This window comes from Barbus barbus, assembly GCF_936440315.1.
Source record: "Barbus barbus genome assembly, chromosome: 28".
Taxonomy (NCBI): domain Eukaryota; kingdom Metazoa; phylum Chordata; class Actinopteri; order Cypriniformes; family Cyprinidae; genus Barbus; species Barbus barbus.
Window position 1 is genome coordinate 29,948,736 of NC_136756.1, and position 27,714 is coordinate 29,976,449.

The window sequence follows — 27,714 nt, forward strand, 5'->3', positions numbered from 1 at the left end:
TATAGTTATGTTTCAATGGTATTTCACAGTAAATTTGTCTTTTGAACCAATGATTGTGCAAGATTTCTTTAAAGATGTGACTGCACAATGCAATGTTTTGAACATTAGACAGCTTGTGTTACAAGAGATAACCGTTTTGAGTTTTGTGTCTAGAGTTGTGAAAAATTACATCAAGGTTCTGAAAATAGTAGCAAAGTGATTGTAAAAAACTGTAACTAAACATAAAAATGTGGGAACTAACTAAAATTATTTTTTAAAATATATTTAAATTTATTTATTTTGTTCATTTTTATTTTTTATTAGATTTTATTTTTTTGAATGATAATAAAACAGGGCAGTCATGTTCTTGTTAATCAGAGAGTTGAAGCGCGTGTGTGTGTGTCTGTGTGCGTGCGTGTGTCTGTGTGCGTGTGTGTGTGTGTGTGTGTGTGTGTGACTGGCAGCTCTTGTTTACTATGCTGTCAGTCACATGATGGGGGAGTTTGTCATGTTTAACGAGGCGTCTGTCATCAGGAAGGGAAGCCCTGTGACTTCTGCTCTTCCTGGCAGGTCCGGTGAGTATCACAGGTCAGCCTCGTCGTCTTTCACCTGGACACTCACAGTCAACAGTTAAAGTTACACTGTAGTAAATAAATTAAAGATGCCCTCGAAGGAGAAAAAACCACGGCAGTCACAGGAAACCCAAGAGGAGGACGATGACGGAGCGGAGAAGAAATCAAGGTCGAGAAGGAAAGGTAAGATCAGCACTCCAGATTGTGCCACAAAGAAGAAACACAAACACGCTGAGGACACAGAATCGCTCAGCGATGCATCCGAGGTGAAGAAGAAGAACAAGAAGAAGAAGAAGAGCTCGAAACAAGAGGATGAGGAGGTGAAGAGCAGCGAAGATGAACACCAGAGCCTTCCAGATGTCGTTCAAGTGAGCCAAAAGAGCACAAAGAAGAATCAAAACCCTGCGGAGAGCATCATGGGATCCAAAGATAAGAAGTCCAAGGATGAGGGGAAGAAGAAGAAGAAAGCCGAGAAAGAAGAATCAGAGGAGGAGGATGACGACTCCCAGAAGAAGAAGAAGAAGAAATCCAAGAAAGGTGCCGATGATAGCGATGATGAGGGCAAGAAGGGAAAGGGCAAGAAGAAGAAGTCCAAAATCGTTGATTATGTGGAGATCTACGAGAACGAGCTGAGAAACTACGAGTCTGAGAAAGTGGAGAACTATGAAGACGAGTACCACAAGAAAAAAGGTAGAGCAACTCAAACGTTATTAAACACTTCTTTATTTGCAGTGATGGTTTCAGGAAGAACCTTTAACATACACGAAACCACTAAAGGCTCTAAAAAAATGATGATTCTTTAGATGATTCATATGTTCTTCATACTAAGAAAAAATGGTTCTTTTAAGAACTGATCACTGAAAGGTTCTTTGGGGAACCGAAAATGGTTCTTCCAAGGAATCACTGTGAAAACATACTTTTGCAACCTTTATTTTTAAGAGTGTACAGTTATAAGATCAATTCTAATTCTGATTTTGAGACTGTTTGTGAGTCTTTATTTACTGATTCATTACAAGAAATCGTTTACAGATTCGTTCATTTATGAGTCAGACTCCACTGTTCACCCTAGTAATTAGAAATTGTGAGTTTGGGACAGTTTGTGAGTCTTTTTAACTGATTTATGACAAGAAATAGTTTAGAGAGTCATTTGTTCATGAATCAGACTCCACTGTTCACACTGTACTGCAGTCATTAGACCGATTCATATTTTGAGTCTGAGAGTCTTTCTGAATCTTTTTGACTGATTCATTACAAGGAATCGGTTAGAGAGTCATTCATTCATGAGTCAGACTCCACTCTTCACACTGCAGTCTTTAGACTGATTCAAAAAAACGTTATCTGTGAGCTATAAAAACAATTTTTGAATGATCAAAATGTTTAAAAAACATTTTTCTTTGTTATATACAAATGATGCTGGAACATTTCATTTGATCTTTTTGCAAACATTATGAAAATGTTACTTTTGAATGTTCTCTGAACATTCTAAAACAAGTAGATACATTTAAAAAACGTTATGAACTAAAATGTTTCAGAAAAATGTTCCACACATGATGTATAAAAAGTGTTTTTAGAACATTATTACTTTGAAAAAATGTTTTATTAACTTTACTAGAAGAATGTTTGCTCATAACCTTGCCAGAACGTTCTGAGAACATTCCCTGTTAGCTGGGTTATCATTATAGTTATCGTTCTCGGTGTGAATGGGCTTTAATGGTCTGTTTTCTGATTTCAGTGTCAAGTATCATGATGAGTTTTTCCTGATGTGTTTTTGAGCGTAGTCATTGTTCAGCGGAGCGTTTTAGTCTCTTCTGCTATGGAATCTCCTCATTAATAATGCACTGGATCTCATGTATTCTGTGTTCAGTCAAATTAAGCATGTTTTCCTCTCAGTCTATGAGGTGGTGGCCATCACCGGAGACGTCAACGGAGCTGGAACAGACGCCAATGTCTTCATCACGCTCTTTGGCGACTATGGCATCACTCCCAAACTGCATCTGGCCAGCAAGTGAGTCCATATGAAGATCTGCTGACCTGAAACTCAATTCATTATCATCTGCGTAAATAATAAATGAATTGCCTGTTCGGTCTGGTAGCCACACGTCTCGTTGTTTACAGTTGTGCATGAATATGTTTTTTCTGCTGATGATATTTAACACCATGGTTCTGTTTTTCCCCCGAATCCACAGCACAGACAAGAGGTATTTGAGTCTGTTCCTCTCTGATTGAGGGGAATCCAGATCTTGCTGCTGTTGTGATGTTTACATGCGCACATGATATTCTAGAACCTTTCATCAAAGAGCAATATTTCATATGCATGATGACAAAATCTGATTCAGAGAGGCTTATTGCTCTTCATAATGAAAGGCTATAATATGCATGTGCTGTACATCACTATGATGAACTGGTGTGAATCCTGTGGAAATGTATAGCATTGTGCTGTAGAGAGAACATCTGCAGCGCTTTACTATTCTGTTTCCAGACACACATCATTCAGACTATATCATCTGCATAAAGCTCATTTACAGAATATGTGTGTTTGTCAGCAAATGCATGATAAATTGGGTGCTAGGTGCTCATATATTTTCTGAAATGTATCATGACTCTTTTGAAGGGTATTTAATATATGAAAAACACAAAAACTGTAATTTCACACTGTGTGCATTTAAGCAATAGAGATGCAATACACAGCCATTGTGCATATAACTTGCATTTATTCTCCAAGGTTTGTCTACTGTAAGATATTGATGGATCTGTCATTTAGACACCAATGCATTGCATTCACACCTCACAATAATATACAGACTGAATACTGTTTAAAGGGTCTGAGGGTTTGATTTTGTCTTTAGCTTTTGAATCAGGTTAGATGATTCTGTGTTTGCAGAAATTAAGTACGGTTCTGTTTGCATTGATATTTATTGCAGAAATCGAACTGCTTTTGAAAAAAACAAAACTGACGTCTTCCGGATAAAAACACACAATGTCGGCCCTTTGAAAAAAATTAGGTAAGATGACCAATTTAACTGTGATTTAAGGTCAGGAATAATTAAACTTACAACAAAAATATATATATATATATTTGTAAAATAATGTATTTTACTAATATTAGTAATATATGTTACTCTGTTAGTAAAATGTATATATTTATTTTCAATTATAAGTTCAGTTTACTAAATTTTCATCAAATATATTATTTTACAGCAATGTAAAAAAATATCAAAGTAGTAAATAAAACCAATTATTGTAGTGTATTTTACAAAAAAATACAATTTCAGTTTTGCTGCTAAACACTTTAATGTTTAATTCTATTTGTTACTTGCTATTTCTTTGTATTTGTTTGTGAAATTTACTAGCAATTGTTGAAAACTGTTACACCATATTTTTTTCAGTGTAATATTTAACATATTTAACATATGACTAAAATCAATCATTACATGCACACTGCAGTTTCAAAGTTTGGACACTTGAGTGAATTTATTTTCTCATGATCTTAAAAACCTTTTGTTTTAAAGCCTTCTGCTAAAATACTTGAAATTAGTCTTGTAGATAAATATAAATTGCACCTACTGTATGGATAAAAATACAGTATTATCATTATTTTGGAGGGTGTGAAATAATACAGTTGTGGCTTTAAAGTAGTAGTGTGGTGAATCAGTCTGCTCTGTGTTTTTGTCAGGATTGAACATGATAACACGGGTCTGAACGCCAGCTGGTTTCTGGACCGGGTCGTGGTCACCGACATGAACAGACCACATTTACGCTTCTACTTCGCCTGCAACAACTGGCTGAGCAGGAACGAGGGGGACGGCTTGTTTGTCCGAGACCTGCTGGGCAGCCTGGACCCTATGGACATGCCCAAATGTGAGGCTTTATCTCCTATATCACCTTTAAGAGTGCTGGACTATGGAGAAAACTTGTCTCTGTTTTTGCCTTTTTTCCTCTGATTCCTTGAGTCATGTCAAGTTAAGTGTCAATTTCATGATGGCATCTAGTCCAATGAGTCTGTGCTAATTTAATGCATGCATGTTTCTGATATCAATATGTGGATGTCACACAGTAGTGAAAATGCAGGTAATGGTTAAACATGCATACAATTACATCATGCTTTAGTTTAAATGTGTTTGGCCTCCAGAATTGCTGCTTTCAGGTAAAAACAGTGCTTTTATATTACATCCCAAAATGTCTTTATTTATTTTTTTGCAGATAATAAATATGTTGTAGGCGTGTTCACAGCTGATGTGAAAGGCAGCGGGACAGATGCTGATGTCTTCCTCAACATTTTTGGGGAAAATGGTGATACAGGTAATAAATATGTAGATAAACAGTCCTGTCTAAGCATTACCATGTGCTTTAAAGTGATTCTCAACAGGTGGGGGAACAAATATATGTAAAATAAATAATAATTTAAAAAATGTAATACATTTTCATATAGATTTTCTTAATGTTTTCAAAATTAAGCTATATCCACGTGGTGTGTTCCCTTGTGAAAAAGAAGTGTGTTTAATTCATATTAAATGTGCACTACTTCAAATCTTAAAAGTAAAATACTGTACTTACAGGTAATATAACATTAATGAAAAGACTGTATTTTAAAAAGTGCACTTTGTAATAGTGTCAAATTAATTTTTTTTAATTATGTTTTAATAATGTTTTGTGATGCAGCCTTATGTCTCACATGAAACAAAGAGGATTAAGTAAGCACGTATGCTTTAAAGAAGTACACTGGAGTAACGTACTATAAAACACATGTACATTACTTTAACTTTTAGTGTGATTTGATTTACATTTCTAGATGATATATTTTAAATGCACTGAATTGCAACATTACAAATGTTTAGCATATTTATACACAACAAATTATTGTCAGTTACATTTTTTTAAATTACATTTTAGTATATTTTGGTTTACCATAAATCCTTGCCAGCTCTTTAACCATATTTCACGGACAATACAAGTAATTATGAATTTACATATAAAGATGTACTTTAGTGGGTCAAAAACACTCCAAAGTTCAATTAACTGCATTTAATATGAATTTTAACTCTAATACATTGTAAATAACATGCTATTAAATGTTCAAAACATTACACTCAGTTCACACTTCTTATCATATTAAGTGTGCTAAAGTGTGCTTCTAAGGGTTAATTAGCTGGTGATGTCCAGTGTATGATCTGGCTGGTTTCATATGTCCATAGATTAAGCGTGTCCTCAACGACACACAGAACCTGATATCACACGTGAGATTACAGCCGCTGGGTTTTTCACCCCAAATGCCTTCGCTTCATCGTCCAGTTACATTAATATATATTGTTTTTATTTCCCAAAGGAGAGAGAAGACTAGACAGTGATAAAAACAACTTTGAGAAGGGAACCGAGGACAAGTTCACCATAGAAGCTCCAAACCTGGGCAGATTGAGGAAAATAACCATTGGACACAACAACAAGGGCTCCTCGGCTGGATGGTTTGTGGAAAAGGTGCAAACTCAGTCACAACTCAATAAAGATTTTCACAGACTCTTTAGAATATAATACCGACAGTGTCCTAATCAACTCACACAAACACATGCAGAGCACTGCAAAAAATAATTATACCTCAGTATTTTTGTCTTGTTTTCCAATATCTGAACATCCTTAAATTAAATAAACTTACTTGAGAGTCAAAATGACTTAAATATTAAGTCTTGTATTCTGAAAAATGCATTAAAGTGAAGTGAATTCATGCTTAAAAGAAGAACAAATATGCGGGTAATACAAAGGCAAAACAAAGCTATTTTTCTGACCATATTGGCTTGTTTTGAGCCTAAAATTCACTTCGTTTTGATACATTTTTCAGAGACTTTTGTCCTTTTGCCATTCAGAGCACTCTGGCAACCACATAGCAATCTGTCAAAGTCTTACATTTGATTCATAAATTCAGTTAGAATAATAAGATACTTGATAAGAGATACCTTTAAACATGAAACCAACCCACCAGTAGGTGGCAGCAATTGAGTCTTAATCTTGATGAGTGCGTTATTGAGTCATTAATTCAACCAATTCATTCAAACAGCTGATTAATTCAAGAATGAAGCAGGTGCCTGTCTTTATTAATGTCCTTATATGAATTAGTATCATAAATGTAAAAATGTTGGGGTAGTTTAATGCTGTTTTGTCCCCACCAATTTCAAAATCAAGCTATTTTGAGTTCATCTGCTTCTCCCATAATCTCCCATTTTACAATAATAAAACTTTTAATACAGGTAATGTTTTCAGCTGATTTCCTCTTGAATTGTCAGAAACTGAACTGCAGTGCTCTATCTATTTCAAATAGGCCTGTAGTGAATTAAGCTATAAACTTGCTCATAATGCACAATGTTTTCATCTAACATGTCTTTTGAGCTGCTGCTCGTTATATTAATGAGTGTTTCACTAGTTAGCAGTGGACTAGTCAGCATATGTTCATAGATTTGTGTTGTTATCTTTGGAAAGGAAATATTGATATTTTATTTGTAAACAACTACCCCCCCCCCCCCCCCCCCCCCCCCCGTCTATTTTAGGTAATATCATAAAACTAGTGAGATAAGCTGGTAGTGCTGACAGTGTTGTGTAAACATGACGGAAGATGCTAAAAGTGGAGGAATCAATTGAGTGAGTTTATGCTGGAACTGCTCCAACTGATTCAAACACAAACTCTATTCACTAGCAAAAATCAGATCAAAGAGCCATTCAATTTATGAATTTCGACATCACTTGTAATGATTTTAAAAAGCACGTAGTGATGGGTGAAATGGAGCTTTTCGAAACAACAAAAATCCAAAACATCGCGATTTAGCTTCTATTTTGATGCGCTCCAATCGGATCAAAAATCATTTGATTCAGATCGGGACTTCAAAGCCCATATCGTGAAACATTTAATTCAGAACAGGACTTTGTGGCGCGTATTACAAATCATTTGATGTAGATCGGAACTTCGGAGTGGGTTTGTAAATCTTTTGATTCATATCGGAGCTTCGTAGCGGGTTTGCAAGTCATCTGGTGAATTGAAAGATTCGTCATATGTGTTCCGAATATGAAGTGAGGCTTTGCGAATTGTTATTTAGATCGGGACTTCGGAGCATAGCTAGTGAATCATTTGATTTAGATTGGAACTTCGGAGCAGGATTGTGAAAAATTCTTCAGATCGGGACTTTGGAGCGCGTATCACGAATCATTTAATCTAGATTGGAACTACGGAGTGCGTTTGTGAATCTTTTGATTCAGATCGGGGCTTCGGAATCTTTTGATTCAGATCGGGGCTTTGGAATCTTTTGATTCAGATCGGGGCTTCGGAATCTTTTGATTCAGATCGGGGCTTCTGAGTGCGTTTGTGAATCTTTTGATTCAGATCGGGGCTTCTGAGTGCGTTTGTGAATCTTTTGATTCAGATCGGGGCTTCGGAATCTTTTGATTCAGATCGGGGCTTCGGAATCTTTTGATTCAGATCGGGGCTTCTGAGTGCGTTTGTGAATCTTTTGATTCAGATCGGGGCTTCGGAATCTTTTGATTCAGATCGGGGCTTCGGAATCTTTTGATTCAGATCGGGGCTTCTGAGTGCGTTTGTGAATCTTTTGATTCAGATCGGGGCTTCGGAATCTTTTGATTCAGATCGGGGCTTCGGAATCTTTTGATTCAGATCGGGGCTTCTGAGTGCGTTTGTGAATCTTTTGATTCAGATCGGGGCTTTGGAGTGTGTTTGTGAATCTTTTGATTCAGATCGGGGCTTTGGAATCTTTTGATTCAGATCGGGGCTTTGGAATCTTTTGATTCAGATCGGGGCTTCGGAATCTTTTGATTCAGATCGGGGCTTCTGAGTGCGTTTGTGAATCTTTTGATTCAGATCGGGGCTTCGGAATCTTTTGATTCAGATCGGGGCGTCGGAATCTTTTGATTCAGATCGGGGCGTCGGAATCTTTTGATTCAGATCGGGGCTTCGGAATCTTTTGATTCAGATCGGGGCTTCTGAGTGCGTTTGTGAATCTTTTGATTCAGATCGGGGCTTCTGAATCTTTTGATTCAGATCGGGGCTTCTGAGTGCGTTTGTGAATCTTTTGATTCAGATTGGGGCTTTGGAATCTTTTGATTCAGATCGGGGCTTTGGAATCTTTTGATTCAGATCGGGGCTTCTGAGTGCGTTTGTGAATCTTTTGATTCAGATCGGGGCTTCTGAGTGCGTTTGTGAATCTTTTGATTCAGATCGGGGCTTCGGAATCTTTTGATTCAGATCGGGGCTTCGGAGTGCGTTTGTGAATCTTTTCATTTAGAAAGGGACTTTGGAACGGGATCGCAAATGATTTGATCCAGATCAGAAATTCGAAGCAGGTTCATGAATCTTTTGATTCAGATCAGAACTTCGGAGCGTGTATTGTGAATCATTTGATTTAAATTGCAAATCTTTTTTCTGATTTCTTTTCTTCTTTTCTTTATTAAACAGTACAAAACATCAAACCATTAAGGCAGTGCAATTATAAAAACAAAACAATAAAGAAAAAAGAAAGAAAGTGTACACATTTAAAAATCCCTTAAGAAAATTAACCATGGTTTTATTATAGGTAAAAGAGTAACCATGTTTTTTTTGGCGTAAGCCTATTGGTTACCATTTGTACAGTATAGCCAATTTTTTTTACTACAAATACAATGGTTAAACTATCATTAGTATAGTAAAACCATGGTTAATTTGAAGTTACCATGATTTAACGATAATAACCAGTTTTTTTTTATTAAAACCATGGTTAATTTTCATAAAGGATGTGTTGCCAGGTTAACAAAAAAGTAATAAATGCAAACCTTAAGAGAACACATAGGATGAATATAGAGATAGGATGAACAGAGCTTTGGATAGTTTCCATGTACTTGTCTAGATCAACTCTGAATAAAGAAAAGAGAGGTTTAGAGACTTTTGTGAGGTTTTTTTGAGGTTTAGAGATTTTTGTGTGTGTATGTATGTGAAATTTAGCTAGCAGGAAACATAAATTATGTTATATTTTGCTATATTCTCAGTCGAACAATCCAAAGAAATCGTGTTGTCATGTTGTTAGTTTTACATAATCATAATTGTGTAATTATTGTCTGATGACTATTCTAACATAAAAAGCTCTCTTTATGAATTATGAGTATGTTAGCTACCATAGCTATAAATAAAGACTTTAGATGACATGAAACTGTGGTCAAAAGTCTATCATAAATGCAAAAATGTTGGGGTAGCTAGATGGGCGTTTACTGCTTCAGTTCACTGAGTGAAAGTGGAGCAGGTCTGAGTGGAGGCGGAGAATAATTAGCATATTCGTAGATCCGCGTATACTAAATGAGATAAGCTTGTAGAGGTACATTCAAGCCATTTGAGACAAAAATAAGTTATGCTTAAATATGTCATTTTGGTTATCAAAGATGAGTTTTGAAGGGATAGTTCACCCAAAAATGGAAATTCTGTCATTAATTATTCACCCTCATGTCGTTCCAAACTTGCAAGACTTCCAATCATCTTCAGAACACAAATTAAGATATTTCTGATGAAATCCGAGAGCTCTCTGACGCTCTCATAGACAGCAAGGATCCTAACACGATCAAGGCTCAGAAACGTAGCAAGGACATCGTTTCAAGCCGACATCAAAGTTTGTCTTGAAGTTTTCCATCTTGTTGGAGAGCTGCGCTCCACCTCACCTCACATCTCTCAGGATGAGGTCATTCTTGTCACCTTATCCCCTCTGAAAGGAAACACCGCACTACTCTACTGGATTGGTTTTCCTGCGGATGAGAGCCGCCGCCTCAGATAGATATGCACATAGATTGTTCACACGGAAACCCAGCGTTCATCTCTGCTGTCTGCTTTTATTTCAGGTCGTAGTGGATGATTTGGGAAACAAGGCTGTGTACGAGTTTCCCATCAGCCGCTGGTTTGCCATCGATGAGGATGATGGGAAGATACAGAGAGATGTTCTGGTTGGAGGCAGTCAACCCACCGGTAAACATGCAAAATATCGCTTAAAATGAACATAGAGACAAAAGCCCCTCATACAGTCTTCAGAAAAACCAACATCAGCATCACATACTGTTGACTGTGTACAGAAATGAGCAAAAGCTTGGACAAACCTGACTGAATTATTTGATCTGAAGACTTAAATGCTTTAATAAATTAGGTCTAAAATACCGTTCAAGAGTTTGGGGTCAGTGAGATTTTTTTAAATGTTTTTAAAGAAGTCTCCTTTCCTTACCAAGTGTTTATATGATCAAAATGCAGTTAAAATTGTAAAATATTATTACAATTTAAAACAGCTTTTTTTGTGTTAATATGTGTTAAACTGTAATTTATTTCTGTGATCAAAGCTGTATTTTCAGCATCATATTAGAATGATTTCTGAAGGTCATGTGACACTGAAGACTGGAGTAATGATGCTGAAAATACAGCTGCAGATCACAGAAATAAATTACAGTTTAACACATATTCACATAGAAAACACTTATTTTAAATTCAAACAATATTTCAAATTTTTACAGTATTTCAGATCAAATAAATGCAGTCTTGGTGCACAGAAAAACTTTTTTCAAGAACACTGATGATGGTTCAAGCTCTTCTTTTATGATTCAGTCTGCAAAAACAGATAACTCCGTTTTGAACAATTTCCAAAAATCATGTTTTTTAATTGTGCATTTCCAATTAATCTCAATCAAACTGCAGTCGGGTTATTTTGATTAGGTTAAAAAAATAACTAAAAAACACAACTAACTAACACAATAAAAACATGATAACATAATAAAAAACATGATTTTTGAAAATAAAACCCCCCGGAGTTATCTGTTTTTGCAAATAAACTCTTCATATACACATTATATATTTTTGCAGGCATCGTGTACAACGTTCAGTTGGTGACGGGGAAAATCAGAGGTGCAGGAACCAACTCCAAAATCCACATGATCATGCACGGCTCCAAAGGCCTGAAGAACAGCGGCAAGATCTTTCTGGAGGGAGGGAAGTTTGAGCGCGGCCTGACCGACATCTTTAACGTGGAGATCGCGGCGTTGCTCAGTCCGCTCAGCCGAGTCACGATCGGTCACGATAACGGAGGAGTCAATGCCGGCTGGTACTGTGACAAGGTCAAGGCTCTGTCCTCCATAGCTTAAACTTCACCACTGATTATCATTTTGGCATTTAGTTTGGAAAAACCAGCAAAAATCATCTTTAAAATAATGCAAGTATTAAGGTAAGATTATTAAGTTCAAGTTCAAGAGTTTTATTCGTCACATACACAATTATACAGAGTATAACCAGCAGTGAAATGTAGGTCAGGTCCGCTCCAAGGACAGTGCAATTATATAGAATACAAATATTAAGAGAAGAAAAGTAGAAAAAAAATAAAAAGAATAAAATAAAAAGATAGATAAAAAATATAAATATAAATGTGCAGGTCAGTATGTTGTTGACTTAAATAGTACTAAGAGGAATGTGCAAAATAATGTGCAAAAAAGTTGTACAGGGTATATAATAGCAGCAATATGAGGTAGAGAAAAATTATGAATAGCTTATTGATATGGTGATATTTACATGGAGTCAAGTGATGTTATGACACAGAGTTAGAGTTTAGGAGCCTGATGGCCTGGGGGAAGAAGCTCCTCCTAAGTCTCTCAGTTTTTGCCATCAGGCTACGGAAGCGCTTACCAGAAGGAAGCAAAGTGAATAGCTGGTTACCAGGGTGATTTGAGTCCTTGATTATTTTGACAGCTCTATTTTTGCAGCGTTTGAGGTAGATGTCCTGCAGAGAGGGGAGAGCAGACCCTGAGATGCGCTCAGCTAAGCGCACAACTCTCTGTAGTGCTTTGCAGTCCTGATTGGAGCTGTTTCCATACCACACTGAGATGCACTGAGTCAATACACTTTCTATGGTCCCTGAATAGAAAGTTTTCAGGATTGCTGGTGAGACCCTGAATTTCCTCAGCTGTCGCAGATGGTACAGTCTTTGCCTGGCTTTCTTTACCTGAGTTTGGATGTGTGTAGTCCAAGTCAGGTTCTCGGAGATGTTTACACCGAGGTACTTGAAGCTACTCACCCTCTCCACAGGGGTCCCACTGATCATAAGAGGTGTGTAGGGCTGCTGCTGTCTCTTCCTGAAGTCCATGATCAGCTCTTTAGTTTTGCTCACATTCAGAGAGAGACAGTTGTCCTGGCACCATGATGTGAGTCTCTCTACTCTCTACCTAAGGCGAGACACTACAAGCAACAGGCTGGCTGATTTTAACATTTTGATCTATTTTGCTTCCGTAACATGTCTTTTTCAGACTAGTGGAAAGAAAACATCCATTAAACACATATAAGTGTTTATTTTTTTACTCTATTTACGTCTGTAGATTTATTGCGCTTTGTTTTCATCTCCAATCCATATCTTCAGAGTTTTTTCTCTTACAAACACCAAAACTTAGCAATTTTATTCCTCTCTGTATTCAGGTTTGTTCAGGCATAATTCACACTGATTTATAAAGCATTTTATTCCTAAAACATGTATTTGTTTTCTATCTGTTAACAGTATTTCCTATGGAAGCTTGTTTCCACCACAAAATAAAAATAAAAACCAGTAATTGCGAATTTATCATAATTCTGACTTTTTTTTTCTTGCAATTCTAAGTTTATGTCTCACAATTGTCTTTTTTTTCTTGCAATTCTGAGAAAAAACTTAATTGTGAAATATAAATTCAGATTTGCAAGAAAAAGTCGTAATTGCAAGATACAGTATAAACTTATAATTACAATAAAACTCAGAATTATGAGGGAAAAAAAGACGTAATTGCAAGAAAAGCTCATATCTGGCCATTCTTAATGTACTGTGATATGGTATGGGGATATCTATTAGTTGAAATATGTTCCCTTACTCACCTGTACTGTCCTAAACTGAAAATGCTGTGTGATTAAATGGTTAATTTGTCTGTGTTTTTGTGTTGTAGGTGGTCATCTTCTGTCCGTTCACTGGCATCGAGCAGACGTTCCCCTGCTCTAAATGGCTGGATGAGGACGAGGCTGACGGCCTCATCGAGAGGGAACTGTATGAAATGGTGTCGCTCCGGCAGAAGAGGCAAAAAAGTGAGTATTGCTCATAATGTGAGAGAGAAACAGATTGCAGGTTTTGTGAGGTTAAACGGATCTCCTGCTCCTCAGAGCATCCCTGGTCTCTCTGGATCTGGACCTCAGAGCTTCCAGGAGCAGGAACAGACGCGTCTATCTTACTCCAGATATATGGAGAGAAGGGCAAGTCGGACGAGATGAGACTCGACAACAAAACTGATAACTTTGAGCAGGGCCAGCTGGACAAGTTCATGGTAAATCTGACATTTTAGGGATAAAAAAATGGTGAAGTGGGGAGACGCTGCCAAATGGAAAAAAAATACATATTATTTAACAGGCTTTGATGTGTTTTTTTTTAAATATGTCCATATTGTTTTTTTTTTGTTTTAGTTTTAGTCAATACTAGAAAACCCCTGTCTTGCAAAAGAACAGTATATATGATTGTTTTATTTTTTTATTATTTTTTTATTATTTCTTTAAATTCTACATTTTTATGATTTAATATATTTTTAGTCGGTGTTTTATTTTGATTTGTTTTCATTTTAAAATGAATCATTTGAATTTTACATTTTTATGATTTAATTCATTTAGGTAAATGTTTTATTTTGATTTGCTTTTTTTTTAAATTACTTATTTTTATTTTACATTTTTATAATTTCGTTCATTTTTAGTATGTTTATTATAATCGTTTTACTTTTAAAGTCATTTATTTCTTACAGTTTTATTATTTAATTTGAATGCATATTTAATTTTAATTTAAATAATTTTTATAATTTCCTTAATTTTATGTATTAATTTTAATTTACTTAAATTTGTGTAAACAAAATTCAATTTGAACAAATGTCAAAAGGACAGGAATTAGTTTGCTGTATGGATTGTCATTGTTTATGCATTTCAGCAGTTCAAACCATCTGATCTGTGTTGAATATGATTCATTTGTCATCTGTTTTATCAGATTGAACTACCAGATCTTGGGAAGCTGACTAAACTGAGGATCTGGCATGAGAAGAGAAATCCCTTCGCCGGCTGGCATTTGAGTCGAGTAAGAGCATGAGCTGCTGCTGCATTTAATGCTTCACACTTGATATCAGAATAACAGTCTTCTTTATGTCTCCTAAGATGTCCATAATGAAAACTTTAACAAAGGAAACATTTAAATTCCCATGTGAGCGCTGGCTGGATGCTAATGAGGAAGATAACGAGGTGGTGCGAGAGCTTCCAGCCACTGGAGATCTCATCCCAGAACCTCTGACACGTACATTATCACGCATTATTATTATCGTTAACATTATCTACAAGATCATTTAGCTCTCTAATGGATATTTCTGTTTCTCCAGTTATCAAATATCGCATCACAGTGTACACAGGGAACGTGAGCGGCGGAGGAACAGACGCCCATGTGTTTCTGTGTCTGATCGGGGATCAGGGCGACACCGGCGAGCGCGCTTTGATCAACTGCAAAAACAACGTCAACAAGTTTGAGAAGGGCAACGTTAGTGGCGTTTCTGTGCAGCTTCTATGATGTGCTTGTGTTTGTCCATTTGTCTCTCTGACACCCTGCCCAGCAAACACAGAACGTTCCCCTAACGTTAGTATTTGGTTCCCGTTTGATTATTTTTGGAGAACCAAATAATAACGTTCCCAGAATGTTGTTATTTAAAAAAAATAACTTGCACACAATGTTCCTTTGGGTTATTATTTTGGAACCATAAAATAACGTTCCCAGAACATTGCAGGGAGGTTATTTTTAAATAACCTAAATATAGCTTAGGCAGAACATTTCCAAATGTTTTTTAGGTTATTATTTTGGAACCATAAAATAACATTTTATAGAATATTGCAGGGAGGTTATAAAATAACACATACAGAACGTACTGTACTGTAACTTACAACCTTTTAAACTAATTCCAATTACAAAGTTGTTTTTGTGTAATGCCTTGTACAGAACTCTGATATTAGTTTAATACAGCATTTATTGAAATGTAGAAATTAATCAAAATGATAAATCCAACTTCCATGCCGCTATATGCTATACTAGACAATAACGTTAGAGTAACATTCTACAAACGTTCTGTTTCCAAGGAGAAAACCTTCCTGTCTAACCAAAAACAAACCTTAAAATAGAATGTTTAGGGAAGCAAACTTTATTAGCTGGTGTTCCGTGTGTTTGTCACAGGCGGATGAGTTCATCATCGAGGCCGTGTCCATCGGGCAGGTGCGCAGGGTGAGAATCGGTCACGACGGCCGTGGTGGAGGCTGTGGATGGTTCATGGATAAAGTAATCGTCAGAGAAGAAGGCCAGGCCGAATCACAGGCCGTCGAGTTCCCATGCAACAGGTTACCGTCAATCCATTAACTGGAACCCATAGCACTGGTTTAAAGGGATAGTTCACCCAAAAATGAAAATTCTGTCATTAATTACTCACCCTCATGTCGTTCCAAACCCATAAGACCTTCGTTCATCTTCAGAACACAAATTAAGATATTATTGATGAAATCCAAGAGCTCTCTGACCCTCTCATAGACAGCAAGGATACTAACACGATCAAGGCTCAGAAACATAGCAAGGACATCGTTAAAATAATCCATGTGACATCAGCGGCTCAACCGTAACTTTACAAAGCTACGAGAATATTTTTATAAACAAACATAATGACTTTATTCATTTTAGCCATTTTAGCCATTTTGGAGAGTACCGCGACGCATGTGCGCGTTTTCACCAGAATGTGAAATCTTGCTACATTTCTGGGACTGGGAACATTTCAGTTGCATTGCTGTCTATGGAGGGTTAGAGAGCTCTCGGATTTCATCAAAAACATCTTCATTTGTGTTCCGAAGATGAACGAAGGTCTTATGGGTTTGGAACGACATGACGGTGAGTAATTAATGACAGAATTTTCATTTTGGGCTGAATTAACCCTTTAATGTGCAGAATAGGTCATTCTTGAGTGATGTTTATCTTTTTTTATTTTTTTACATATCCTCCGTCATCTGTTCAGATGGTTCGACCGCAGTGAAGACGACGGGCAGATTGTTCGTGAGTTAGTGCCATTAGCAGACGGACAGAGACTTTACAGTAAGTTTTCTCCTGTTTCATATCTTGGTTTTCACCTGCTGGATGTTAAAGACACACATTTAATCATATGGTGGACGAGGAGACACCACCCCTCACAATGTAGAGCGCTTTGAGTGCTTAGAAAAGCAGAAAAGCGCTATATAAATGTAATGAATTATTATTATTATTATTATTATTATTATATATAATCTAATTAAGCCAGTAGAGCAGGCCTCAAACTTTTAAGTATTATATTTTGTGATTTCATTCATTTTTAATAAGTATTCTATTTTGATTGTTTATTTTAAAATAATTCATTTAAATTCTACATATTTATGATTTACTTAATTTTTAGTATTTCGTTATTAATTTAAAATGACTTGTATAATTTCTACATTATGATTATGATTATTTATTTATTATTTTACATTTTTACGTCTTAGTTAATTTTTAGTATCTTAATATGATTGTTTGCTATTTTAAAATTATTCACTTTAATTTTACTCTTACATGATTTAATTATTTTTATTAATTGTTTTATTTTGATTAGTTTTTATTTTAAAATTATTTATTTTAATTTTAAATTTTTATGATTTCCAATTTGTTTTATTTTTATAGTTTTTTAAAAGTTAAAAATTTTACATTTTGATTTAAGTGGAGTGTTTTATTTTTATAGTTTTAATTGTACAATTATTTAAATTCTGCATTATGATTTAATAAATCTTTACTATTTTTATTTTTATAGTTTAAATTTTTTATTTTCAGTTCTATATTTTTATGATTAAATTTGTAGTATTTTATTTTGACCGTTTTTGTATTAAAGGTATTTAATAAAATTTTTTACATTTTACGATTTAATGACTTTTTAGTAAGTGTTTTATTTTGATAGTTTTTATTTTTAAAGTATTTATTTTTATTTTACATTTTTGTTATTTAATAAATTTTTACTTGGTGTTTTATTTATATAATTTGTGACGTAATGAATTATTATTTATTTTATTTCAATTTACATTTTTATTAATAATTAGCTTGTCTCATAAACCCCCTCACTGTTCAGGGGAACCCCAGTTTCACCGAAAACTAGAATTCAGCACAAAGGTCAAATGAGCCTTTTCAGTACTTACAACATATGAAAGCTGAATATGAGAAATGTCTGTTTCAGACGTCAGCTATCACATCGCAGTGAAGACGGGTAACGTCAGTGGAGGAAGTTCAGACTCTAAAGTGTTTGTGAAGTTCTACGGTGAGAAGGGAGACACCAGCAGAATGATGCTCGTGGTCTCAGACAACAACCTGCGCAATTACTTTGAGGCTGGCCGCGTGGATGTTTTCACCGTCGACACCGCTGACATCGGGCAGGTATGTGTGCTTTCCCACCTGTACTGTATTATATTTAACAGACACATATTAAACCACCTCATAAACTCATGAAGATGTGTTTCTCAAATCTAGATTAACCGGCTCCTGATCGGTCACACTAATGAAGGGATGCGTGCCGGCTGGTTTCTGGACAGCGTTCAGATCATGGTGCCAAATCACGGCAAACACTACATGTTCCCCAGTCACCGCTGGCTGTGCAAAGACGAGGCTGATGGGAAGACGGAGGTGGAGATTTACCCCAGTGAAATACTGGATCTTGAACAATGTAAACACTCATGCTGTTATTATATAGCAGATCCCTGCTGAAAACACACAGCAAACAATCTGCTTCTTCCTCAGCATTTTTGCCTTGTTTGCCTTGCCTTGATTCCAGTACATTCTTAAATCAATATACATTTACTTGAGAAGCAAAATGACTTAAGATATTAAGTTTTGTTCTATTAAAAATGTATTATGCTCAAATCAAGAACATATATCTGCCATTGGAGTCAGAAAAATAATCTTGTTTTAAGTTTATTTTTCTGGCAGATATTTTTATTCTTTAAGCCATAGAAGAAACCACAAAGCAACATTCTAAAACACTCAAAATAATGAAGCAACTGCATAGCAACACACTAAAACTCTCTGAATAGCCTAGCAACTGCATAGAAGCATTCTAAACCCAGAAACCGCATAGCAACACTCTAAAACCTCTCAAAACAGATTACATTTATTGTTCTGATCCCAACGGAAGATTTTTCCTTTTTCTTGTTTTAAGCATATATTCTATAAATTTTTCAGAAAACAAGACTTAATATGCTTTTTAAGTAAGTGTCTTGATTTAAGAATGTTTAAATATGTAATATATATATATATATATATATTAGTGCTGTCAAACGATTAATCGCGATTAATCGTATCCAAAATAAACGTTTTTGTTTACATAATATGTGTGTGTGCTGTGTATATTTATTTTGTATATATAGATACACTCACATACTGCATATATTTTGGAAATATTTACATGCATATACATGTATATATTTATATTCTTATATTTTATATTTAAATATATTTAATATATAAACATAACATATTTTTCTTAAATATATACATGTATGTGTTTGTATTTACATATACATAATAAATATACACAGCACACACACATATATTAAGTAAACAAAAACTTTTATTTTGGATGCGATTAATCGCAATTAATCGTATGACAGCACTAATATATATATATATATATATATATGTGTGTGTGTGTGTGTGTGTGTGTGTGTGTGTGTTGATATCTTTAATATTGACTGAGTAAGACCATGTCAAAGATTTAAATCATAGGGAAATTAATGGTTGAAATCAAATTTTGATCTCATATTTAGATTTTGAGACTTTAGCCTGGATATCACAGAGAGGGTCACATATTATTATATAATATACTGTATATATTTTTTTATAGTATTGGAATAAATATTGCATGTTCTTGTTGTTAGAAGCATGAAGTACTATTGCGTTCTTGTGTCATTGTCCTGTAGTGATAAACTATGAGATCACGGTTGTGACCGGGGACGTCTTTGTTGGTGGCACAAATGCCAATGTTTTTATCCAAATCTACGGAGATCAAGGAAAGACGGAGGTGCTCCAAATCGGCAGCAGGTCAAACAACTATGAGAGGGGAGCAACAGACATATTCAAGGTATTTTCAATGTCTACCATCATCATCACACTCACTCAGTGTCATAGTGATCTGTGACGTCTGTGCAACAGATTGAGGCTAAAGATGTGGGGAAGATCTTCAAGATCCGCATTAGTCATGATGACTCGGGCATAGGAGCCGGATGGTACCTGGACCATGTGGAGATCAAGCGTCTGATAATGGCCATGGTGCCCAAAGAGAAGAAAGAAGATAAAAAGAAGAAGAAGAATAAGAAAAAGAAGAGCGATGAGGATGAGGATGAGGAAGGCGGTGAGGAGATGCGTGAGGTGGTCTTGACCTACGTATTCCCCTGTGATCGCTGGCTGGCTTCTGGTGAGGAGGACGGAGAGATGGTGGTGGAACTTCTGCCGGAGGACAATGAGGAGCTGGAGGGTACAGACACCTACCAATGATTGATCATGCGATTCTGTTAACTACGTTTGACTATGTCAGTCATCACTAGACTCTAAAACACACTCAAAATAATGAAGCAACTGCATAGCAACACTCTAAAATCATTCAGAACAACCCAGTAACCACATATCAACTCTCTAGTCTAAAACACTCAGAACACTCGCCTAGCAACTAAACCCAGCAACCACATAGCAACACTCTAAATCACTCAAAATAACCTACAGTAGCAACTGCAAAGCAACACTCTAAAACACTCAGAATAATCTAGAAACGGCATAGCAAAACTCTAAAAACACTCAGAATAATCTAGAAAATGCATAGGAATACTCTAAAAACACTCCGAATAATCTAGAAACTGCATAGCAAAACTCTAAAAACACTCCGAATAATCTAGAAACTGCATAGCAAAACTCTAAAAACACTCAGAATAATCTAGAAAATGCATAGGAATACTCTAAAAACACTCCGAATAATCTAGAAACTGCATAGCAAAACTTTAAAAACACTCAGAATAATCTAGAAACTGCATAGCAAAACTCTAAAAACACTCCGAATAATCTAGAAACTGCATAGGAATACTCTAAAAACACTCGGAATAATCTAGAAACTGCATAGCAAAACTCTAAAAACACTCTGAATAATCTAGAAACTGCATAGGAATACTCTAAAAACACTCAGAATAATCTAGAAACTGCATAGCAAAACTCTAAAAACACTCCGAATAATCTAGAAACTGCATAGCAAAACTCTAAAAACACTCAGAATAATCTAGAAACTGCATAGCAAAACTCTAAAAACACTCAGAATAATCTAGAAACTGCATAGGAATACTCTAAAAACACTCAGGCCAACCTTGAAACTCCATAGAAACATTCTAAAAACACACAGAACAACGTAGAAACGGCAAAGCAACACTCTAAAACACTCAGAGCAACCCAGCAACCACATAGCAACCCTCTAAATCACTTAAAATAACCTGCAGTAGCAACTGCACAACAACACTTTAAAACCCCTCAGAACAATTTAGCAACTGCATAGCAACACACTAAAATCACTCAGAGCAAACTAGCAAACACATAGCAGCACTCTAAAATCCCTTAGAACAACATAGAAACCACATAGCAACACTCTAAAATCCCTTAGAACAACATAGAAACCACATAGCGACACTATAAATCACTTCAAATAACCTACAGTAGCAACTGCACAGTAACATTCTAAAAAAAACTCAGAACAACCTAGAAACGGTATAGCAACACTCTAAAATCACTCAGGATAGCTTAGAAACGGTATAGCAACACTCGGAATAATCTAACAACTGCATAGCAACACTCTAAAAACACTCAGAACAACCTAGCAACCACATAGCAACACTCTAAAGCCCCTTTAAAATAACATACCAATTGCAGAGCTATACTAAAACCCATCAGATCAACCTAGCAACTGAATAGCAACACTTTATAACCACAGAGAATACCTTAGCAACCACATGCAACCAGTTTCAACACTCTAGAATCAAGGCAGTGAATTTTACATGGGAAAACTCCACTAATATTTCTTTCAGATTTAAGAATCCAGTGTGACATTAATACTGGTGTATTATGGTGCATAAATCGCAAATTACAGCTGCAGTATCATTGATCAAATCATGGTAAATCCTTTCTTGTTTTAATAATTCATAATCTGTTCCACGGCTTCTGCCTCAGAAAACACATATGAGGTCCACATCTTCACGGAAAACATGATGGGGGCCGGAAGTGATGCCAACGTGCTCATCAACATCTACGGAGAGAATGGAGATACTGGAGAACGACCCTTGAGAAAGTCCAATCATCTCAACAAATTTGAACGCGGACAGGTGAGATGAATCACCAGATGAACGCCAGTCATGGAAGGCAGGAAATCTGACACGATCCCTCATGTTATTCACAGTAGATGTAGTCGTATAGTCTTACTCATCTGTTTATTTGAGCCAATCAATTATTTACCGCACACATCGAATATGCTCCTCTGAATCGAGGCCACCCTGACAGACCCAAGCTGACATCTTACGTGTCATTGTTTTCTTCATGTTTGTGGAAGTAGATTCAGGGTTATGTGTTGCTTCAACTTACAGGAGGACACATTCTCCATCACAGCTGTGGAACTGGGGCCTTTGAAGAAACTAAGGATCCGTCACGATAACAGCCATCAGTCAGCCTGGTACCTGGACAGGGTGGAGATCGTGGACACTAAAGATGACACCACGTGAGTTCACTCAGACTGATTCCTTAGACTCTGGCCTGACACAGATATCAGAACAATCTAGAAACCGAATAGCAACACTATAAAACCTTTCAGAACAACCTAGCAGCTGCATAGCAACCCTCTAAAACCTCACAGAACAGCCCAGCGACCGCATAGCAAGGCAAGGCAAGTTTATTTATATAGCACATTTCATACACAGTGGTAATTCAAAGTGCTTTACATAAAAGAAAGTGAAATAGACATTAAAAATCAATAAAAACATGGAAATAAAAATAATAAAAACAAGGAATTTTAAAATGATATAGAAATTGATTTAAATAAATTTAAAGAAAATGATTATACTTAAAATTCATTGCAGTCAGTTCGGACATATAGCACAGTGCTCATTCAACAAATGCACAGTTAAACAGATGAGTTTTGAGTCTTGATTTAAATGTGGCTAATGTTCATCTGATCTCTTCTGGAAGCTGGTTCTAACTGCGGGCAGCATAATAGCTAAAAGCAGACTCCCCTTGTTTTGTGTGAACCCTTGGTATTTCTAACTGACTCGATCCTAATGATCTGAGTTGTCTGTTAGGTTTATATTCAGTGAGCATATCAGCAATATATTTAGGTCCTGGGCCATTGAGTGACTTATAAACAAGTAAAAGTACTTTAAAATCAATCCTAAATGTAACTGGAAGCCAGTGTAAGGACCTGAGGACTGGTGTGATATGCTCAGATTTTCTGGTTCTAGTCAGAATCCTGGCAGCAGCGTTCTGGATGAGCTGCAGTTGTCTAATGGTCTTCTTGGGAAGGCCGGTGAGGAGACCATTACAGTAATCCACCCTGCTGGTGATAAAGGCATGAACAAGTTTCTCCAAGTCTTGACTGGAAACAAACACTCTAAAACAAAAGCAACACTCTAAAAGCCCACAGAACAACCCAGCAACTGCATGGCAACCCTCTAAAACCTCACAGAACAGCCCAGAAACCGCATAGCAACACTCTAAAACACTCAAAATTACCCAGCAACTGCATAGCAACACTCTAAATCCCTTCAGAACAACCCAGCAACTGCACGGCAACACTCTAAAACACTCAAAATTACCCAGCAACTGCAACCCTCGAAAACCTCAAAGAACAGCCCAGCAACTGTATGGCAACACTCTAAAAGCCCACAGAACAGCCCGGCAATCACATAGCAACACTCTAAAACCCTTCAGAACAACCCAGCAACTGCATAGCAACACTTTAAAACCCTTCAGAACAACCCAGCAACTGCACGGCAATCCTCTAAAACCTCACAGAACAACCCAGCAACTGTATGGTAACCCTCGAAAACCTCAAAGAACAGCCCAGCAACTATATGGCAACACTCTAAAAGCCCACAGAACAGCCCAGCAACTGCATAGCAACACTCTAAAACCCTTCAGAACAACCCAGCAAATACATGGCAACCCTCTAAAACCTCACAGAACAGCCCAGCAACCGCATAGCAACACTGCATAGCAACTGCATAGCAACACTCTAAAACCCTTCAGAACAACCCAGCAACTGCACGACAACCCTCTAAAACCCTTCAGAACAGCCCAGCAACTGCACGACAACCCTCTAAAACCTCAAAGAACAGCCCAGCAACTGTGTGGCAACACTCTAAAACCCTTCAGAACAACCCAGCAAATGCATGGCAACCCTCTAAAACCTCACAGAACAGCCCAGCAACCGCATAGCAATACTGCATAGCAACTGCATAGCAACACTCTAAAACCCTTCAGAACAACCCAGCAACTGCATAGTAACTCTCTAAAACACTCAAAATTACCCAGCAACTGCATAGCAACACTCTAAACCCCTTCAGAACAACCCAGCAACTGCACGGCAACCCTCTAAAACCTCACAGAAAAACCCAGCAACCGTATGGCAACACTCTAAAAGTCCACAGAACAGCCCAGCAACCGCATAGCAACACTGCATAGCAACTGCATAGCAACACTCTAAACCCCTTCAGAACAACCCAGCAACTGCACGACAACCCTCTAAAACCTCACAGAACAACCCAGCAACCGTATGGCAACACTCTAAAAGCCCACAGAACAGCCCAGCAACCACATAGCAACACTCTAAAACCCTTCAGAACAACCCAGCAACTGCATAGCAACACTCTAAAACCCTTCAGAACAACCCAGCAACTGCATAGCAGCACTCTAAAACACCTCCAAATTACCCAGCAACTTCATAGCAACACTCTAAAACCCCTCAGAACAACCCGGCAACTGCATAGCAACACTCTAAAACACTCAAAATTACCCAGCACCCTGCATAGCAACACTCTAAAACTCCTCAGAACAACACAAGCGCATAGCAACACTCTAAAACTTTAAACCCTTCAGAACAACCCAGCAACCACATAGCAAGAATCTACAACCTCATAGAATAATCCAGCAACCGCATAGCAACACTCTAAATCCCCTCAGAACAACACAACTGCATAGCAACACTCTAAAAGACTCAGAATAGCCCACAAAACCGTATAGCAACACTCTAAACCCCCTTTGAACACCTCAGAAACCGCATAGCAACACTCTAAAACACTCAAAATTACCCAGAAACTGCATAGCAACATTCTAAATCCCTTTGGAAAATCCCAGAAACCCAATAGAAACACAATCACAATTACCCGGCAACCACATAGCAACACTTTAAAAACCCAGCAACCACAGAGCAACACACTAAAACCCTTCGGAAACAACCCAGCAACCCAATAGAAACACTCTAAAGCAATCAGAATTACCCAGCAACCCACATAGCAACTAGGGCTGGGACGATAAATCGATGCAGAATCGATTCATGGATAAATTCTGAGATTTTCAGAATGCATTGCGATTCCTCTGGAATGGATTCTGAGCTTAGATTTTAACAGCAGATGGTGCTCTAATCTAGTTTTTATCCGCACACTCAAATGCTCATGAAGTGCTGAAGAGCGCTTGTGCATTCAGCTGAGTCATGTAATTTCACCTCAGCTCAGAATGCTTTTATGACGCTTTTTTATGAGATTAATGTAAACAGCCCACTGTGAACACCCTTGTAATTCGTTTCACCCTTTTCGAATTTTATGAATGATTATTTTAGGTTCAAGTGTCTGTTAGGATTTGGAAACAAGCAGAGTACTTCTGTTTCTAAAGCATGCAGTGCCATCTGCTGTTCAAAACTAAGATCAGAATCGATTCCATAGGAATCGCGATGCATTCGGCAAATCTCAGAATCGATGCTAAATCATTTCTCGATTCGCGATGCATCAATTTATTTTCCCAGCCCTAATAGCAACACTCTAAAAACCCTCAGAACAACCCAGCAACCGCATAGCAATAATCTAAAACAATCAGAATAACCCAGCAACCGCATAGCAGCACTCTGAAATGCTCAGAATAACCCAGCAACCGTATAGCAACATTCTAAAACGCTCAGAAATACCCAGCAACCGCATAGCAACACTCTAAAACCCTTCAGAACAACCTAGCAGCTGCATAGCAACAGTATAAAATAATCAGAATAACCCAGCAACCACATAGCAACACTCTAAAACACTCAAAAGTACCCAGCAACCGCATAGCAACACTCTAAAACACCCCAAATTACCCAGCAACCGTATAGCAACTCTCTAAAACACCCCAAATTACCCAGCAACCACATAGCAACACTCTAAAACCCTTCAGAACAACCTAGCAGCTGCATAGCAACAGTATAAAACAATCAGAATAACCCATCAACCACATAGCAACACTCTAAAACACTCAAAATTACCCAGCAAACGCATAGCAACACTCTAAAACACCCCAAATTACCCAGCAACCATATAGCAACACTCTAAAACTCTTCAGAACAACCTAGCAGCGGCATAGCAACACTCTAAAATTCTCAGAATTACCCAGCAACCACATAGCAACACTCGAAAACCTTTCAGAACAACCCAGCAACCCCATAGCAACACTCTAAAACACCCAGAATTACCCAGCAGCTACATTAAAAGACACAGATATCACTTCAGGAAAACGGATCACATGAAGATCTGCATGTGTCGATTTATTAATGAGTCTATTGTGTTGAAGCGCTTAAACACACTGTCACATAACGCAGAAACGTAATGAACGCGTCTCACGTCTAGCTGTTCATATCGGCTTACGCTCAGGTATTACTTCCCCTGTAACCGCTGGCTGGCGGTTGATGAAGATGATGGTCAGATTGCGCGAGAGCTGGTTCCTGTGGATGAGGCCTTCATGAGGAAGGACGAGGATGAGGAGGAGTCTGGGGCCACACTGGGTTTGGAGCAGAAAGGTGAAAAAAAAGCACTGTCAGTGGCAAATAAAATTTAGTTTTATGTCATAGAAGATCTAAAAATATATTACATAGGCTTGAATTATTAAATATTGCTCATATGAAAATGAAAAAAAGCAAATCAGCAAATTCTCTCGAGAATCCAATGATCTCTATACACACTACTTTTATTGCTTTGTGCTCTTGTTGAAAAGAAAATGGCAAAGGATTTTTAACACAGAACTATGTACCAAGTTGGGAGAACTATGGGTATCTTTAATAAAATATGAATAAACTAAAAAAAAAAATAATAAATAAATGTTGCTTGTATGATTTGTGTTGTTATTTTTATAATAATAATAAATAAATCTTATTCCCCAGCAATTCAGCTTGTAACTGGAACATTTTTGCTGAAATTATATTGAAATCATATCTACTTCTAATTTCAGTCTAAAGCAAACGATTGTAAATTTTATAAAAATGTGATCAGTTTTGTCTGTCAGTCCAAGTACTTATCCTTATTTAATTTATTTTCTTCTTATTCTTTTTGTTTTGTTTGTAGCAATGTCGACAACATACACATTGAGGATCAAGACTGGAGAAAAGAAACACGCAGGAACAGACGCCAATGTCTTTGCGATTCTATATGGAGAGAATGACGACACAGGTGAAAATACACACAATCATCACTTCAATGAAATACAGAGTGTTCTTCACACTATCTGCTAACTGTTCAAATGGCTTTTCTTGGATTCTTTCCCTCTATCCTCATGAACTAAACAGGACTCATTAACCTGAAAGCCTCTAAATCACACAAAAACAAGTTTGAGAAAGGAATGATCGATGAATTTATCGTGGAGGCCGTTGATCTCGGAGAACTCCAGAAACTGAGAATTGGCCATGACAACTCAGGTGAGTGTGACGGTCATTAAATGTGACCGAAACCACGTCTGAATGTGATCATGGACTGAGTGATAGCTGGGTTTGAATCAGGCTTTGTTTAGACAGGATTCGCTCGACTGCCTCTAAAAGCTGC

The 27,714-nt window shown here is 37.0% G+C and overlaps 1 protein-coding gene across 1 annotated transcript in view; it reads left to right on the forward strand.

Moving 5' to 3' along the window:
* Positions 1-967: 967 nt before the first annotated feature.
* The window catches only part of LOC306848636 (lipoxygenase homology domain-containing protein 1-like), a gene marked incomplete at both ends in the record, with an annotated part of 51,144 nt that continues 24,397 nt past the window's right edge, over positions 968-27,714 (forward strand). Inside the window, 25 exons of the mRNA XM_079383293.1 lie at positions 968-1,241; positions 2,442-2,556; positions 2,738-2,749; positions 3,473-3,553; positions 4,225-4,409; positions 4,752-4,850; positions 5,875-6,023; positions 10,401-10,524; positions 11,404-11,654; positions 13,494-13,629; positions 13,705-13,865; positions 14,567-14,653; positions 14,731-14,866; positions 14,949-15,103; positions 15,788-15,948; positions 16,611-16,687; positions 17,829-18,025; positions 18,119-18,311; positions 19,564-19,724; positions 19,796-20,117; positions 21,845-21,996; positions 22,255-22,385; positions 26,554-26,699; positions 27,241-27,345; positions 27,462-27,590. Coding sequence (XP_079239419.1) covers positions 968-1,241; positions 2,442-2,556; positions 2,738-2,749; positions 3,473-3,553; positions 4,225-4,409; positions 4,752-4,850; positions 5,875-6,023; positions 10,401-10,524; positions 11,404-11,654; positions 13,494-13,629; positions 13,705-13,865; positions 14,567-14,653; positions 14,731-14,866; positions 14,949-15,103; positions 15,788-15,948; positions 16,611-16,687; positions 17,829-18,025; positions 18,119-18,311; positions 19,564-19,724; positions 19,796-20,117; positions 21,845-21,996; positions 22,255-22,385; positions 26,554-26,699; positions 27,241-27,345; positions 27,462-27,590 — 3,739 coding nt within the window. The remainder of the gene's footprint in view (positions 1,242-2,441; positions 2,557-2,737; positions 2,750-3,472; positions 3,554-4,224; positions 4,410-4,751; positions 4,851-5,874; positions 6,024-10,400; positions 10,525-11,403; positions 11,655-13,493; positions 13,630-13,704; positions 13,866-14,566; positions 14,654-14,730; positions 14,867-14,948; positions 15,104-15,787; positions 15,949-16,610; positions 16,688-17,828; positions 18,026-18,118; positions 18,312-19,563; positions 19,725-19,795; positions 20,118-21,844; positions 21,997-22,254; positions 22,386-26,553; positions 26,700-27,240; positions 27,346-27,461; positions 27,591-27,714) is intronic.